Source organism: Punica granatum, chromosome 3 (genome assembly GCF_007655135.1).
Source record: "Punica granatum isolate Tunisia-2019 chromosome 3, ASM765513v2, whole genome shotgun sequence".
Lineage (NCBI taxonomy): Eukaryota > Viridiplantae > Streptophyta > Magnoliopsida > Myrtales > Lythraceae > Punica > Punica granatum.
In genome coordinates this window covers 6756940-6774822 of record NC_045129.1, presented here as the reverse complement: position 1 = coordinate 6774822, position 17883 = coordinate 6756940, and the positions used below count along the sequence as shown (strand labels likewise).

General features: G+C 38.7%; 3 protein-coding genes across 4 annotated transcripts; all 3 read left to right on the top strand.

The window, feature by feature from the left end:
* The first annotated feature begins 7666 nt into the window (after positions 1 to 7666).
* Positions 7667 to 9120, top strand: LOC116201996 (probable DNA-3-methyladenine glycosylase 2). The gene is made up of 2 exons (XM_031533497.1): positions 7667 to 8235; positions 8360 to 9120. The coding sequence occupies exons 1-2, from the start codon at positions 7816 to 7818 to the stop codon at positions 8741 to 8743; spliced, it is 804 nt and encodes a 267-aa protein (XP_031389357.1). The 5' UTR covers positions 7667 to 7815; the 3' UTR covers positions 8744 to 9120.
* Positions 9121 to 9929: 809 nt separating this feature from the next.
* On the top strand, positions 9930 to 11297 carry LOC116198669. Of its 2 annotated transcripts, none has more exons than XM_031528872.1 (2): positions 9930 to 10332; positions 11189 to 11297. In XM_031528872.1, exon 1 carries the CDS (start codon positions 9993 to 9995, stop codon positions 10308 to 10310), a length of 318 nt encoding a protein of 105 aa, XP_031384732.1. In that variant the 5' UTR covers positions 9930 to 9992; the 3' UTR covers positions 10311 to 10332; positions 11189 to 11297. The 2 variants fall into 2 exon arrangements, with proteins under 2 accessions (XP_031384732.1, XP_031384731.1); XM_031528871.1 differs by lacking the exon at positions 11189 to 11297 and adding an exon at positions 10974 to 11108.
* A 4414-nt stretch (positions 11298 to 15711) lies between these two features.
* Positions 15712 to 16916, top strand: LOC116198849 (zinc-finger homeodomain protein 5-like). Its single transcript, XM_031529103.1, has one exon. It carries the CDS (start codon positions 15925 to 15927, stop codon positions 16741 to 16743), a length of 819 nt encoding a protein of 272 aa, XP_031384963.1. The 5' UTR covers positions 15712 to 15924; the 3' UTR covers positions 16744 to 16916.
* Positions 16917 to 17883: the final 967 nt, after the last annotated feature.

Genomic DNA, 17883 nt, shown 5'->3' with positions numbered 1-17883 from the left:
TTTTGTCAGACGGGACTGTGCGGTCACGTCACGCAGTACGTAGTTTTCTCTACCACTAGCTTCATACATATACATATACATCTACATATATAGTGTATATATACACTTATGGACAATTATAGAAATGGTCATATAAGTTTGCCATTTTTGACATCGAATCCTATAAGTTTTATTTAGGTTTTTTCAGTCCTAAACATTTACTCCGTTAGATACTTATGGTCCAGATCGTGACTAGCCGTTAACTAATGCCGATGTCGATGTAAAAAACATTAAATCTTTTCCATCTATATTGAAAATGCCTACGTGAAAATTAAAAGAATCACAACAATGGTCCTCAAAGTTTTTCATTTTTTGAACTTGGGTCCTATAAGTTCATTTTTGAAAAAAAAAACGATCCCAAATCATTTAAAAAATTAACAGTTTTGGTCCATTCAATAACTTACCGTTAACGGATAATGACGTGGACTTAACACCGTAAAAGAGTTTACAGCTGGCAGTTAATATGTTACACGTGGACCAATCACATCACGCCACTTCATAAAATTTTTAAACATTTTAAAAAACACAAAATTTAAAAATTGAATAAGACTAACCAAAATTAAATAAAAAGCAGAAAAATTCGAATAATTATAAAAGTTCAATATTTTTAAAATTTAACAAATTTGAAAAAAAAATTAAAAGAAAATCTAAAAGTTTTAGAAAAATAGAAGAAAAATTCAGAACAATTACATAAATTAATTAAATTTACAAAAAAATTAATTATTTTTTTTAAACAGGAAGATATAGAAAAATTTAGAAACAAAATAAAAATTTTAAAAAGAAGTTCAAAAATTTCAAAAAAACTTTAAAAGATTCAGAAAAATTAAATAAAAATAAAAAAAGTTAGGAAAATAATAAATAAGAAAATTAATATTAAAAAATAACTATATAATTTTTTTAAAAAAAGTGAAAGATAATTTTCAAACTCATCGAAGAATGAAAAGGGGCTGGGTAATTACCAAGATATCGAATAGGGCGAGATTATTGGAGGCTCTAGTCTGAAGGGGCCCCATTTCTAATCTTTACCCCCATTTTTTAAAAATTTTAGATTTTTTTGTAAATTTAATTAATTTTATTCAATTTTAATTTATTTGAATTGAATGTAGTTTTTCTTCTATTTTATAAAAAATTTGAAATTTTTGTATTTTTTAAATTTATTCAAAAATTTAATTTAAATAAAAAAAAATAAATTTTAAAAAATTTTCACGGCGTTAAGTTCACATTAGTGTCTGTTAATGGTCGATACAGAATAGACCAAAACTGTCATACTTTGAAGCGATGTAGGACTTTTTTTTTCCAAAATTGGATTTATAAGAATAAGACTCAAGTGGAGAACTTTTAGGATTGTCGTTGTTATTCTTTTAATTTTCACATAGGTATTTTAAATATAAGTGAAAAAGATTTAACATTGTTTATGTCCACATCAGCACTGGTTAACGGTTAGTCATAATTTGGACTATAAGTATCTAACGGAGCAAAAGTTTAGGATTGCAAAAGCCAAAGACAAACTTATAAGACCATTTTTGCAATTCTCCCTCTATATATATAGCACGTGCACAACATGCTGCAGAGAACATTTACGTTAGAATGTCGGACAATGTGAGCTGACGAGTTAAAGAGGAACAAAACTACTGAATATGTAATATAACTAGGTCATAATTCATGCGTTGTGCGGGAAAGATTTTTAATTTTTTTACAATAAGTAATATCAAAATTAAGTACATTATCAATTCTTATTCAAGAAAAATACATTGTGGATAAAAATTATTTCACTTAAAAATTAAATGAGTTCAGTAGAAAACTATATTTCATCAAGAGTGAAATTCTAATATCCTAAATATATTATGGAAAAAAGGAAGTGATATGCCGGTTTTTCAAAGTATAAGAAAACTCGGATCTTAAATAATTGTTCCAAGAAAGAAAATAATGAGAAAAGGCACCTATTAAAAAATATAATATTTTTCTCTACGACAATGATCATAATAATAAATTTATAATATAATTATTTTTTACTATCAATATTCTATTCAGCTCAATTTTTGATAGCTCACACATCGCAATTATCATCTTAACAAAATCTACATCTTGCATGACAATCTCAACTCTTTAATTGAATAGAAAATTCTTCAAACCAATAATACAATAGAAGTAAGGCAACTATCTAAATTCTAAATAAATAGGCAGTGCCAACTCATAATAATTAGAGATACCGCAACAGCAAAAAATAAAAACTAAATCCTAATGCCGTAGAATGACTCTATGAATAAATTTATGAAAATAAAGGAAAACCTAATGAACGCGAAAAAATAACGACCAATGAAAGAAAATAGTATTATAGCTACAATCAATGAAATTATCCATGGAATAATGAATATGTCATGAACCTTGTTGAAAATGAAGAAAAAACCTACCTTCAGGTCTGCATGAGCAAAACAAATCTATATTCAAGTCTGATTCTTAATGCTAGACGACCAAATATATATACATAATTATTCCTTAATAGCTATTTAAAAAGTTCCCATCTATTAAAACATTGGACTATAATTATAGTTAGGTAATATTATGATATATTTAACTGATGGACTATATTTCATTATTAAGACATAGGAATATATTTATAGTTAGATAATATTACGATATATCTAAACGATAGACTATATTTGACTATTAAAACATTGGACTATAATTATAGTTAGGTAATATTATGGTATATTTAAACGATGAACTATATTTCACTACGTATTCCACTAATATGCCCCTATCAAAAATATATTCCACTATGTACTCCACTTTCCCTAATTGTGGATATAATATATAAGAGAATATTACGAATATATATTTTTTCATTGGATAAATATTTCTTGATAACAGATTATTAAAATTTCCTTACTATATAAATTATGACATGATATCGCAAGAGAATTCTTTTTTTTTTTCTGATGATGTAGCGGCGTGAGAATTCAAGTCGGGGCTTTGTTTTCATATGTGTATATATATATATATAGATATATAAATTTATTATACCCTCTTGAACTAGTCATTTTGTGACGGCTAAGTTAATGGTTATAAAAAGGTGTTTATCCACTTGGGCTACTTTTGATCACCGAGTTAAGGATTGGGATAAGGTTGGGATGAGATGAAATTTTAAATCCTTTGGATTTACAATGTCCTAATCAAGTGTTTGCAATATGTTTAGATTTAAGATTATGATATTAAAGTGAAATGACCAACTTATCACCTAAAATAAATATTTTTAACTTAAAAAATAAAAATAAACTTTGAAAAAATATATTTTAATTAAAAATTAAAGGGGAAAAAAATAGATCAGAATGGGAGATGTGAGAAGGGGTGATGGTTGCTCGACGCCAGTGACTACCGCCTGAGCGAGGTCATCGGCGCGCCCAGAGATCACCGGGGACTTCATCTGACACCAGCCACCACCGGAACCAACAAAGAGTAGTGCAAGAATATTTACCTGTTATCCATCGACTATGCCCTGACACACCCTCCGTGAAAATCCGACTGCGTTTTCTTTTAATAGAACGAAGTCGATTGGTGCATGGGTTGACTTTCTTTAAACGAGTTATCAGGGCAGCGCCAATCCAAGGCGTGGTTCAAAGAACGTATCTACTAACTGACTCGTGAATCATAACATGAATACCATACGACCATGCCCTCTCCCTAGATCCTTCTCTGAAAGCCCTTTGTTGTTTATCCAATACGTAAGAATCAATAGAAAAGGTAAATCCCTTTTGATACACCATTATCGTAGTGTAGTCATAGTCAACAAAGTAGCCGTAACGTGAACAACGCTTTGTCCTTTATTTATATCTAAATAGGCGGCAACTCCGCTGAATGAGAAAGTTTATCGGAATCTTAGTCTAAAATTCATGAAAAATTGGCTTTTTATGATTACATCGGCAATAATCCTGCAAAAGGGGATTATTCAAAGTGGGCTCAATGGACAGCAGAGATGAAATAGCTGTTGAGTGATTGGCTTACTTGAAAAAAGTCTTGTTCTTTGAAAGATATATATCTCGCGTTTGCTATTGTACGGTTCCATTATGGACGAACTCCGAATCATTGTCCTGAAACTCATCCTTTGCATCATAAATTGATCCGACACTAGTGGAAGGATTCCTCTTTGGCTAATAGGGGAGTCTTAGAAAGATCTAAGATCGCTTGGTGGTTCGCTTGACTGATTGGGCATACTGAGGCATAGGCTACGTGGGATGAATTAGTCAATTCAATCCCCGATCCTTAGTAGCATTGACAAAGGCAACCTCTTAACCATCGTTGTTGCTCACCATACGTATTCCATGCCCCCTTATCCAAATCTAGCTATTGACTGTGGTACCCAACTGTCATTGTTCTGATCACACATCACATGAGTATTCTACCATAGTAGGTATTCATGAATCAGTACATGAAATTTTAATGAATTTGAAAGAAATTGTATTGAAAAGTAATTTGTATGGAGCTTGCAACGCATCGATTCGTGTCAAAAGTCATGGATGTATGCAAACATCCGGCCAACGAGAATAATAAAGTTTTCCGCTTTTGTTTTCAGCGACCTACAGTCAACAATTTAGAGAGTTTGCTATTTATCTTTTTAAAATATTTCTAATTTTGAATTCTCTTTATTCCCATCCAGATTGTAATTATTGTTGATCAACAACAAGAGTATACGGCTCTTCAACAATGTATCATTTTGGGAATTCCAACATTTTATTTAATCGAAAGGAAGGATGACATGACTGAGTGGTATGGTCGGGCACCTATAGTGCTATCTATGCTTGAAAGCATCGATAACTATCCAAGAAGATACTCGAAACTAGAAGGCCAAAGGTGAGATTCTTAATGATAGTTGGTCGCATTCACCGATTTTCGCAATAATAGCTTGCTCCTTAGCAGAATTAACCGCAATTTATATGTTTCAGGTCTATTTACTTACTTCATTGTATACCCATTCATCAACAGATGCGGCTTTCCTTTATCTCCGCCCATCCGGGAAGGGTTTCAATATCCATTATGCAAATTGCTAAATCCATCTATAATCTTTTACATCAAAATTCAAATAAGTTTATGAATTGGGAGGAATTTGTGACGAATTGCAAGTTTTTCCCTCAGTATAGCTTTTGGGAAATACGGGTGTAGTAAGAGAGAACCATGTCGAAGGATCTTCTAATCGAGTATACTAGGGCGCTTAAGAGAACCTTGTCGAAAGAACTAGGCAAAATGACCTCGTTACTTCAAGAGATGTATTTGAGTTTAAAGTCCTGCGTGCTCTACGTCCGGAGGATCTGAGCATCCCTATTGCATATATTAAAACTTTCCAAGACTCGCCCCCATGTCGCCACGCAAAAAAGGCACGGTGAAGTCAGAGCAGACTGATCACTAAAGAGAAACAAATAGGTGCCATCTTGCTTTACATAACAACCGTTGGAACTGATCTTTCCAACCCTAATTGTCCCCCTCTCTCTCATAGAAGAGACAGAGAGAGAAGGGCCAGAGGCCCGGCGGCAATCTTGATCGGGACTGTGGTAGTCAGAATCGAGCCATCGCACCCCTGATCTACTGCCTCTCTCTCCTTACTCAAACAGAGAGATGGGGACGATTGTGGGTTAGTGGGGGCTTGACGTCGGCCACAACCAACCCTCCCAAGCAAGGTCGACGACGACCTCTGAATCCCTCGCCAACCTCGTCGGGGGTGGTGGTGGCCGGCTAGGGGTCCCCACTACCCCTCTCCTTCTTTAACGTGGCTTAGTCAAAAAAAAAATCGTGCAATGACAGAATTTTAAAATTTGATAGAAACCGAGGGGCATTTCCATCTTTTCATTAATAATCACATCCCCATCCACCTTTAATCCACTCCTCCTTAGGATTGACTGCTTAATACTTTCGTCTAGGTATATCCTAATCCTAATCCTAATTCGCAGGCACCAAGCATAGGATTAGGATTTTCGAAATCTTATACAGTCTCTTACCTGGCCTACCAAACGTAGCCGTGGTATCATGTCCTATCCACCTTAGCAGTTGTTTGTCCACCGTCGATTTAATACACTTGCATAGCCTGCTGCATGCAGCATTTACCTAAGAATATCAGGCTATATATGCTAACAGATTAGAGAAAAACAACACTTTGGATATGTTGTACTTCCTATGGTTGTTAGAATCGCGATTCGAATCGTAGAATCGTACGATTCTACGATTCAAGGGGGGGTCACCGATTCCGATTCTGCTAGGTGAGTCGTGATTATGGAATCGTGACCGAATCGCGCTCTGAATCGTAGAATCTACATTCAAGCTGGATTCGGCCCAAGCTCGGGCCCAAAAAGCGGGCCGAAGCCCAAACCTGAAAGCCTCTCCCGCCCGCCCTTTCTTCCTTCTTTCCAGTAAGATGAACCCTAATTTCTCCCCTTTTTCATCCTTCCAGTCCGACTTTCGAAGGCTTCGACCATTGCCCCTAATCTTCGATGAAATCTTCAATCCACCTGCTTGCTTCTACGAGTTTCGATTGACGGTCCACCACCTGCTTCTTCCGAGAAGCTAGCTTGTCCGAGCTTCCATCCTTGCGGTTACTTTCTCTGCACTTCCGAGCTTCGACCGGGGCCGTCCATCCCTTTCGTAGCACCGCAGCACCGATCGATATTTTTCCTTCGATAGGGGCGGTCCATCCCTTCCGATCTAATTTATTTTTCCTTCGCACTTACTGGCCGGGTGTTGAATGTGAACGGCTCGGTGCGAAAATGTTTTGTCAGCATTTTCCAGATTTGTTCTCTACTTGCCACTGTAACCGTAAAGACTCTATCTCAAAAGCTGCCAGTACCCATTCATTCGAAACTGTTCTGCTTCGATTTCCACTTTCCGTAAACGAGCCCGCATAGTGGAGGTTCCATAGCGCCTCATGAGCATCAGCAGAATTGATGTTTTCTTTCCTTGTTCTATTGCTTGGTGAATGCTTGGTTGCTGAATCTGTTGATTGCTACTTGGTTGCTGCAAAGTGTGAAAGAATGATATGTTTGTCTCTGACAGGATTTAGGTGATTATGAAGATTTGGATGAGATTTGATCTGTTTGTTCATTTTATGTTATGAGTTATAACATATGTTGTTAACTTTTTATTTCAGGAGTTTGAGTTATGATTTGGATTTTGGACCTTGAATTTCGATAATTTGTAACTATATTTTGTGTTTTTATAACTTATTGTTGATTTGTTTGTTTGTGTTTTTATTTGAATGAACAAGAATTAATTTTTTTTGCTCAGGAAAGTATGTTACATATATATATATATGTTTTTTTTTAATTACAGGTAATCTTACGATTCACGATTCGAATCGCAATTCACGATTCTACGACTCTCGACCGATTCTAGGTAAAATCGCGATTCTGACAACCTTGGTACTTCCTTAATATAATTTATCGTTCTCTTTGAGAACTAACTAATCTGTGTTGGCCAAATCAATAGAGGTTTTTCCTTATTTTTTTATTATTTTTTTCGGTTGAATGCTTTACCTTATTTTTTGTTTTTCTTTTGCTTTCCATTCTAAAACGGAGAATTATTTACCATCATTTTTCCCAGATTTTCCAAACCAAAACAGATCCGGCCCACTGAATCTGCCCGGGGCCGGGCCCCGCTTTGCCGCGAAATTCCACGTCGTTGACTTTCCAATATAAGAGCAGTTCGGCCACTCTGATCGGACCCCGACGAAACATCGTGCCCCCATCACCACCAGCCGCCGCCGCTGCCTGAGATAGCCTGCCTTTGTCATCTCCAATGAGAAATCATGTCCAAACCCAACCTTCTTCCAAAATCCCATTCCGCCCCCGCAAAATCCGCAGACTCTCCTCTCCCTCCAAATCCCTACCTCCCTCCGCCCCGTCGATTCCCTTAATCCCTCGGGCGATTGCGAGGCCCCTGTCGTCCGACGGCGAGATAGAGCTCTCTCTCCGCCATCTCCGGAGCTCTGACCACTCATTGGTTTCCGTAATCGACTCGCTTGCCCCTCCTTCGTTCGAATCCTCGAGCCCACCCTTCATCTCTCTCACCAAAAGCATCCTCTACCAGCAGCTGGCGACGAAGGCCGCCAAGACGATTTACGGGCGATTCCTCACTCTGTGCAGCGGCGGTGGCGATGGCGAGCCCCTGGTCTCGCCGGAGACGGTGCTCGGGCTCTCTGCCCAGCAGCTCCGGCAGGTGATTATGCCAATTCTGCGTTGTTTTAAAGATGATAGCTTTGGATGCATATTTGATGCCTGATAATTCTCACGTTGCCAATTGCCGGTTTTGAACAGTGCTACTACTCGATTTTCCTCGGCAGGTAGGTGTGTCGGGTCGGAAAGCAAGCTACCTCCATGACCTCGCCGGCAAGTACCGAGACCGGGTCTTATCGGACAGCTCGATCCTCGAAATGGACGATGAGGCCCTGCTGAGAGTGTTGACCACTGTCAAAGGGATCGGGGTCTGGTCGGTTCACATGTTTATGATGTTCTCGCTGCACAGACCCGATGTGCTGCCGGTGGGGGATCTCGGTGTAAGGAAAGGCGTGCAGCTCTTGTACAATCTCAAGGAGCTGCCTAAGGCTGTGGAAATGGAGGAGGTTTGTGAGAAGTGGAAGCCTTATCGATCTGTCGGGTCTTGGTACATGTGGAGACTGATGGAATCGAAGAGCAACAAGGCCTTAGCTCCGGTGGAGAAAGTTTAGCCGGGAAACTGGTCCATCGGAATGAGGAACCGGAGATGGCGAATGCAAGGTCGGAGGATTTGTCAATTGTTTGGTTGGCACGAAGATGCCACAAAAATGCAGTTTATGTGAAGCTTGAGCAGACTCATAGGGCTGGTTTTTTGCTGCTACGTTTCCAAGTATTGAACTGATCATTGGCTTGGCTCATTGATTGCGTGTGTTGTTACTTCCATAGAGATAGTCTTGATATTGCTTGTCCTTGGCTCATGTATCCTTGTGTTGGTTTATGTTAACGGGTAAATTCAATTGGATCGTTGCTGCGATATATATGTACTCCGTCTTCGACTTCTCAAGTACTCCTTAATCGATATGTCGAGTTCACTGTGGTGCAAGAATCACAAATCTGTTGTTATCAGTGAATTTTGGTTCGGTTTAACAGTTAATCGTTCCTTAGCAGTTCTATAAGGAATCGAGAGGAGATTGTCTCTCTACAACTAACTTCGTACGCTGAATTACATTTGGAATATATCCCGTTCTGATTTCTTCACCATGCCAAGGTGCACCTTCAAGTTTTGTTTTTGTCCAATTTTGCCCCACAATCCCAAAATTCTATATGCAAGAGCACGCCAATATTTCCTGCCAGTTCCATTAAATAATGGAATGTGATAAATTAGTTCCAACAAAACCAAATGAAATATTTGTTGTTGCAACCTCGTAAGAGATTCTGATTCTTGTATATTATTAATAATTTGATACGAAACAAATCTCCTTGTCTATGAAATTGACTTCGAAAAATTTACAGGCAGGCTACGTAAACCCCTTTTAGATCCGCATATGGTCTCAGTGTGTCGTGCTATACATATAGAAGGTTTTAGATCAGCATATGGTGTCGTGCTATACATATAGAAGGCAGCGAAACTGAAGCTTGAAGATGCAATATTGCCCGAGTAAACTTTGGAGTGCAGAGAAAAGGAATGTAATGCAGTAATTAACACCATCGTTTGGTAATCTAGAAGTTTCAAGTTCGATTCTCATCATTGGGACTACTTGTGTCCCTTTATTTAGATTTCCTTTTCATTTCTTATACCAGGTTATGAGCCCCTATTGTAACCGAAAAAAAATTTGGGGTGCAAAACAATCAAAACTCTAAATTTAAGGGTTCAAGATGAAAATGTCCCCAAAGGAAATAAATAAGTAATAAATTGGAAAAGAGCTGCGGCGTTGACTGCTGACTCTCACTGGGCCTCTGCCTCCCTCCCGAGCTCCGACGATGGCGTCCTCTACCTCGACAGCGGCGGGCACCCAAAGCCCTAGGAAGCCCCTAGGGTTTCTGCAGCACGCGAAGAAGCACAAGCACAGCTTCATCCAGTTCTTCGCCATGACCGGTATCCTCCTCCTCAGCGTCAGGTCTCTGGGCCAGAAGTACCGGATGCACGACCTCCTCGATGACACCACGGCCCTGCGGGAGGAGCGCGACAACCTGACAAACCGGATGGACCGCATCAAGCGCGACCTCCGCCGCGAGGCCTCGCTCGAATCCTCCGGCCTCTTCGCCGCTCGCCTCCGCTCCCTCTTCGGCGACGATTGATTCTCCGAGCCTTCTTATGTAGGTAATTCCCTTCAGGGTTCGCTTTCGCGTTGGAAAGCTGTTGAATTGGCTCTGAATTGAAATTGGGGGCGTTAAATGTGAAGTTTTGGGGAGACTTGATATTGCTGGGACATCAGTGCGTGATAAAAGTTTTGGTCTTGAGAAACATAAGCAGTTCCCGATTATGTTAATGATAGTACAATCGTGGGGTTTTTCAAACTGAGATGTCTTTGTTTGGACTGAATATGTCCATCGATCCTCATTACTTCTGTTTAATTGCCATCTACAGTGTCACTCTTCATAGGCAGCATACACACTTAATGATATGGATCGCATTTTCGATAAGCTTAAATGATTCAGGCATGTCAGATGGTCGTCATATCTTAGGACTTGATGTGATTGTTGCCAATGTGGCAATGGAAGTTCTTGCTTGCAATCTAGCATAGAATTTGCTTACGTTGCGAAGTAGGATTGTTGTGCACATTAGTGCAAAAGAGGACCGAGCTACGTAGTTTCTGGACTACTCTTGGGAGGAGGAGTACTCTGTTTGGTTTCAGAATGAGTCCCAGTTGTCTGTTTTCCAGTGAAAGGAAAACAGACAACTGGTTGGTGCTTATTGCCGGTCTTCCTCTGGGACTCTAATGTTCTCTCTTGTGAATTTAGGGAATGCGTCCAGTGCTCTCTTAGCACCTGAAGCAATTAGAGATGTTGATTTGGAGATGCTGTAGTATAAACAGTTGCATTTCTTTGAGCTAGATGGGGAATAAATGTTCAATAAAGAGTTCATCATCCTTCAAATCTCTACTCCCGAATATCAATGTAGCTGGAAGGGCATTGCCATTTCAAGCTTGTTTCATGTGCACTTTCAATTCTGCTAGGCACTCAAACTTTCGGAAGAGATATCAGCAGATTGAATTGCAGGCCATCCGATTTGTAAGCATCGAATGACATCTGACTTGTCTATATGCAGTCGAATAACCTTGTCTATGTGCGGTCAGTACACATGAATATTTCCTGTCTTCCTGCCTTCTGATGATGATAGATCCATATTGCTGACGATTCATTGGAGAATTGCTTCATTCTTCGTTGCTGTTTTTGGGTCAAGAAATTTGATCAATGATCCGTTCCTTTCTTTCCCTTGATGCCAAACGTAGCCTCAGGGGTAGGTTAGAGAACATACACTTGCAATGGACATAGATGTGCTGGGCTGGGGAGATGAGCTCGCACAAGGGTCCTTTTTCCAGAATTGGATCGGAAAGGTCCAAGTACTGCTCATTTTGGCCCGTGATGTCATATCGAAACCGATCTTCTATAGAAAGATCAGTGAGGCAGTGCTTGTTGTTGACATGGAACTCGGGTTTACTTAAGACTGATCCTAGGTCGGATTTTCGTCTAGTTTGTGCGATCTTTTGCGTGATAATTGAAGTTGCGTTGGAGGCGAAGGCTGATCTGATCGGGTAGTATGTGCAGTGTGGGGGCTGTGTCGGGCATGTCATGGGGCTCAAGCATCTGTCTTCCCCCTCAAGCATGCTTTGTATGGTACATCACAAACAAAGGCACCCGTTGGAGTCAAACTGACCATCATATTAATTTGTGGAAGCCCATAATAATTATTAGAGGACTTAGAGATTATCTCCTAATTGAGCTTAAGCAAACCAAAGCTCATCGAGTCACTGATCGAGCAGCAGCCAGTAGCTCTACTGGTCAGATCGGCCGACTTGTTTATTCAGGCCATGTCCATCTCCGCTCTCGAGACAACGGCAAGTTCTTGGATCATCTCTCGACTTTCTGGCTGTGTTTCTCGATCAAAAGAAAGAAGCCAAGCCCTAATTGTAGCTTTTGCGCATAGGGAATAAATTCTCACCAAAATTTTTATGTCATGATCTCGCGTGCAATTCTTGATTTGACACTGTCTCTATCTATTATGATCCCATTAGATATGAATGGACATGCATTGTCCAGATGTTTTTGTTGTTTGATATAAAGGTGGATTTGTTTTAACTTAATCAGATAAATAAGTTATAAGAATAAGTGCATGGAAGAAATAGAGACAAATAAGAGATGAGGATTTAAATTATTTAATCATTAAGTACAAAACTACGTAATGAAATAAGTAGAAAATATTTTGACTTAATGATATGGGTCGTTTTTCACTTATTGATATTATTTATTCTTCACAAAGCTTTTCTCATCTTTATCGTTCAATCCCACTTCTTATATATTTTTTCTCTTAATTAATTAAGTGCTTAATTTTTAAACACTTAATTTATCAAACGTCCCTAAAATCTCCACAACATTTATATAATAAAATCACAAGAAAAAGAGTTATAGTACAATAATATTATCTTTTATTTGGAACCAATCGGTTTAATTTGGAACTAATCCGGGACTTTTATTTGGAAGCAATCGGTTCTCTTAAAACCTATGAACTTTCCAAGATAAATAAACACGCGTGTTAGACGGAAATAACGAAATTACTTTTTCTCCACATTAATAATAATGGAGACACATGAAATGAAAAGATAGAAGTCTAAATGACAAATTAAAGAACAATATTATTTTGATTTCTCTATCTTAGGAGGCAAACTATCTGAATTTTTTTTTGTCTTCATTGACTCCTATCCCAAAATTTGTGGAGAAAATAGACTAGGACCTGTGATGATCATAATCTAATGTTGGCAGCTAGGCTAGATTCAATGTTAACTACATTAAACTAATTAATCAAAAAAATTAATTTTCTCCAGAGAAAAATTAAAATCAATAGTAATAATAATAATAATAAAGAATCGTGCTGATCAGTTGTCCCTACAGACCCTAGCAAGAGATTTAGGGATGAAGGGACAACATGATCGATCGTCAACCCTGCTGGAATCTAATAGCTCAACGTGCTACATGTTCTTCATCACAGCTAGTGTTGTGGGTCCTCCAGAAAACAAAACCGTACGACTAAGTCTTATCTATGTTTCTTCATCAAACGATGGAAGATTTTGCACTGGGGCATAGCTGAAATTATTTCTAAATAGTAATATAGGAGCACGGGAAAGTGATCATGATTATATTTTAAAACACGATCGTCTGATCTGAAATATGGAAAATCACAACCATCAAGGGAATTCTGAAATACACATTAGTTCGGGTGCAGTGGGTGACATATGGAAGGCATCTCCTACATATATATATCCCCTCAGACAAATCATTTGTATACTATCGCTTTAATCGAACTTCATGAGTAATTTTTTTTGTTTAATAAGGAAACTTGTTTAGAGAATATTAAAGGATTTATTTTCGAGTTTATTGCCATATGGTATGTGAAGTTCAAAAGACGATAATAATATAAAACCTGGTTATTTAAAATAACAATAAGTGCGACGTTGACGACTTGGTCGGGCTTTAGCCACGTCTTGGAAACACCTCTGCGTGCCCCGCATTGATTTTGAGACATGTTTTTGTACATTTAACCTGGTCATTTTTATGTTGATCTTTGCTCCTTTCATAGTAAATAACTAATTAACTTAGAAAGGAGTATTAATGTGGTGACACACGCTCTCCATTGAAAACCAAAAGATTTGGCGTTCGATTCTTGTTAGTAGGACAATTTCGTGCTCTTTTATTTAACTTTTTATTTCATTACATGACTAATCAATTTTTAATAGCTGAAAATTAACTAATTAATTCAAAAATAATTTCCTCAAGCCCCGAGAGTTCGTGCATAGATAATATAAATTATCAATGAGATTACTTTTTTTTTATTTGTTTATGGTGAAATGAGATATAATTTTTTAATTTAAACGGAAGTATTACAGGTATGAGGATTAATTAATATTTTTCCCTAAAAAAAGTATGGATTAAATAATAATGATGTGGGGAAATTATATAATATCAATGCACATGTATGGAAAATTTGCTTGTTTCCTTATTTGTCATTCAAACGGAATAAGGTGGGGTATGAGATGGGAATCCATACGTGCATACTCTCAACACCACTCTTTTAGTTAAAACTTGTGATTATTATATTAACTATCGAATAAACTATGGTGCAGATTATATTAAAGTACGCACATTATTAGGTATGAACACTATAACAATTGATTATGTTTATGGCATGTGAGTTTGAATTTCTTTATTCTTTTGAGACCATCATGCAACCGTTGTAAATTTTCGATATGTGTCTTGATATTGACTAAGAATAATCATATAAATGCAAATATTAATACTTGAAAGGATATTATTCAAGCATTATAAATCGAGCAAACGATCTTGACTGAGATAATCGGTGTGGGGGGAAATTTCAACAAAATTTGCGTGCCATCGGTGATATATGGGATGCCTAGACTGCGGGCCACATTCTTATGACATATCTCTTGAGTAACGCTTCTATCAAAAAGCTAAACCGTGTTTCTGCACGATTGAGCATGTATGCATGTACATATATATATATATGTGTGTGTGTGTTTATGTATAGCTATATATATATAGCATAGAATGAAGTTTGCCCAAGAAATACTTATCCAAAAAAAAAATTAAAGGTGCACGAGAAAGTGGAGAAATCAACAATCAAATGATAACGAGGGACCGGGTTCATGCGAGGACCCATCAATTTTATAATATATCTCATACCTTGCAGTAACATATCTCTTGAATTACAAATCAAGTGATTTCATATATTATTGTCGTATACTCGTATGTATAATTTACCTTATTTATTAAAACGATAAACTTCGTTTATAATGGAAAATGTTTTCAATGGAACTTGCAAGGTCTAGGAGTAGCCTAACATGACCCTGTCGGTTGGTCTGTGTTCCATCTCCCTCTCCATCTCCCTCTCTTTCCTCCTCTCCATCAACATTGCATTTTTCAATAACAACAAAAATATAAGTCCATTATAATGAAATAAGAAACATAATAACAAATAAATGGACACAAATAGTCTCGCAATGAATATTAAATTTGAAATCTCTTACCAAGTGAAGGCGCGTGCCTATCTTTTTTTTTTTTTTGTCATATATGTACGCATAGTGAGAGAGAAGAGAACTAAATTTGCAGATGGTATATATAGTCTCTTCCTTCCTTCCCATGATGTGAATTAGAAGCTCCCTTGCCGTCTCTGATAAGTACCGTTGATTAGCAGTCTATTTAAGCTTCTTCCTGTGTGGGGCCCCCTCTCCCTCATCACTTCACCTTTGTTGATTCTCATTCATCTGCCTATTCCAATTTCAAGTCTTTTCACTGTTAATTAGTGAACGCAAAGGTTCGAAAACTTCCATAGCGGGTGTGAAGTGAAATGTTAACTTTTATTTATATTGTGTTGGTGGGATTAGCATTATTAATTAGCACCCAGAATGTCAAAATCAAGATTTGACCCCAAGAGAATATATTATATTTCTCATTCGTTAGTGTTTCTCCTTATCTACTGATTGCTTCTTTGAATATATCTCTTCTGTGACCTGATTGGGTCTCGTGACAATCAATAATTTACAAAATTAGGGCTCAAGTGATCAAACATAACAAAACCCATGAAACCTTAATCATCATCATGTGTTGATGATAATTCAGAAAATTACACACATCAACGGAGGGGCTTGAGTTGAGCTGAGCTGATGATCAGAAGCCAACAATGGGCAGCATTCCCAATCCTTTCTCTTTGGTCTACAACAACCTCACACCAGAGCCATCATCATCAGAAGTTAATCGTGGTGCCAGATGTACCAAACTACCCGATGATCCTTCCCCTTCCGCTTCGTTGTCTCGGTACATGGAGTGCCTCCGGAACCACGGGGCTGCTATCGGGGCTCATATCCTCGATGGGTGCGGGGAGTTCATGCCTGGTGGGGAGGAAGGCACCCCGGAGTCGTTCAAGTGCGCCGCGTGCGAGTGTCACCGTAATTTCCACCGGAAGCTGCAGTCGGAGGTGGAAACGGGCAGCTGGGATTTCCCTTCATCCTTGTACATGACCAACTACCAGAAGTACTCCTCATTCAACCTCGGCAAGAATGCGGGGTTCGCCCCGAGGCCACTGATAATGCCATCGATCGTCCATCACCATCAGCATCCGAAGAGATTCCCTGCGGCCCCCTTGATGGTGGCCTTTGGTAGCAGGGCCATCCCGGACGCTGCGGGCTCATCAAGTGAGGATGACCTCAATACTGATCGTGATCACACGCCTATTCCATCGGATGGCACGGGGCACATACTAGAGGGGCATCATCAACAGTCCGGTGTGAAGAACAAGCGGTTCCGGACGAAGTTTACAAGGGAGCAGAAGGACAAGATGGCAGATTTTGCGGAGAAGTTGGGTTGGAAGATCGGGAAGCAGGACGAACACGAGCTGGCGAGGTTCTGCGCCGAGGCCGGGGTGAAGATGCAGGTCTTCAAGGTGTGGATGCATAATAGCAAACAAGCCATGAAGAGGAAGCTTCAAATTAGTAAGGACTAGCAAGTAGTATCCCTTTTTTTTTCCCCCCTTCTTTTTTCCCTCTATATAACTCGAGAAGGGGTTAGTTAGATTGTATGTCTCTGTATAATTTTAACTATCAAGAATCTGAAATGTAAACTAAAATTACTAAGGAACATTAATTAATCGCAATGACCTCATATGATTTGTGACAATTTCACATCAGTACTTGTTCATATCTCGATTATCACTCGTCAATACATGTGATACCCCGTCCCCATTATATATCTTTTCATGACAAATGCCAAAAAAACCGTTTTCCTTTTGGAGTCAATCAAAAGTTCAGATTCTAGCATTTCGAGTCGAGCACTTCGCCGGTTGAAACACAAAACTTAAGGAGTCCGGTCCGGTCAGTGTCCTACGAATTCAACTCAAGGTAGAGAGAATTTGTATATCAAGGCTAGAAGATCCAAGTTTATTCGTTAGTATGGACTTCGGTGTTCCGGCTTGAACAAGAACCATAACCGTAGAGACAGTTTTACGAGGTGAGTTGAGTTCTAAACCAAGTTTGGTCCGGCAATTCCACCAAGATCTCTTCGTTAGTTGGGGGAAGAATCCGCACAAATCGGATTTTTTGAGGATGCCTAACACTTCAATTTTTCTGGTGATGGAAGTTCCCAGCATTGTCAACATATCTGACAGTGATGCCAACTATAGATATTGAGGACTTAGGAGGTCTTGTCGTCGAAAAGTCGCCGCTGCTTCTCGATACCTCCATCCATCATTTTCTCTTTCTCTCATTAACTGCATCTTGCTCCGGTCCGGCCAGCCCGGTCGGTCCTTTGTTGATCTCTCCCCACTATGGACGGTGGTAGACGACGTCCACCCTCCATACACACTAGTGGCGCATGTAACTCCACCCTTATTGCTGATCGGTTGGTAGTATTTGCTTCTAGGATCTTCTGCGCTATCGCTCACTCGTTGCTCATGATCAGCAACCCGGTATTCTCCTCCGACCTTTTTTTTTTTTTTTTCCGTTTTCGGCGTCATTTCTTTATCTTCCTTCTTCGCTACAGATTGGACTTCACTGTCCGTGTTGGTCCTCTAAAATTCCAACTTCGGCGACTAGCTTATCCTATAGCTATAGGACGCACTATTAGCCCATCCCTCGCTTTCCAAGAG

What these genes read in the sequence shown, in the direction of transcription:
- LOC116201996 (XM_031533497.1), top strand. Translation starts at nt 7,816, where the DNA reads ATGAGAAATCATGTCCAAACCCAACCTTCTTCCAAAATCCCATTCCGC. An exon ending in CTGCCCAGCAGCTCCGGCAG is followed by an intron (nt 8,236 to 8,359) that starts GTGATTATGCCA and finishes TTTCCTCGGCAG; the next exon opens with GTAGGTGTGTCGGGTCGGAA.
- LOC116198669 (XM_031528872.1), top strand. Translation starts at nt 9,993, where the DNA reads ATGGCGTCCTCTACCTCGACAGCGGCGGGCACCCAAAGCCCTAGGAAG.
- LOC116198849 (XM_031529103.1), top strand. Translation starts at nt 15,925, where the DNA reads ATGGGCAGCATTCCCAATCCTTTCTCTTTGGTCTACAACAACCTCACA.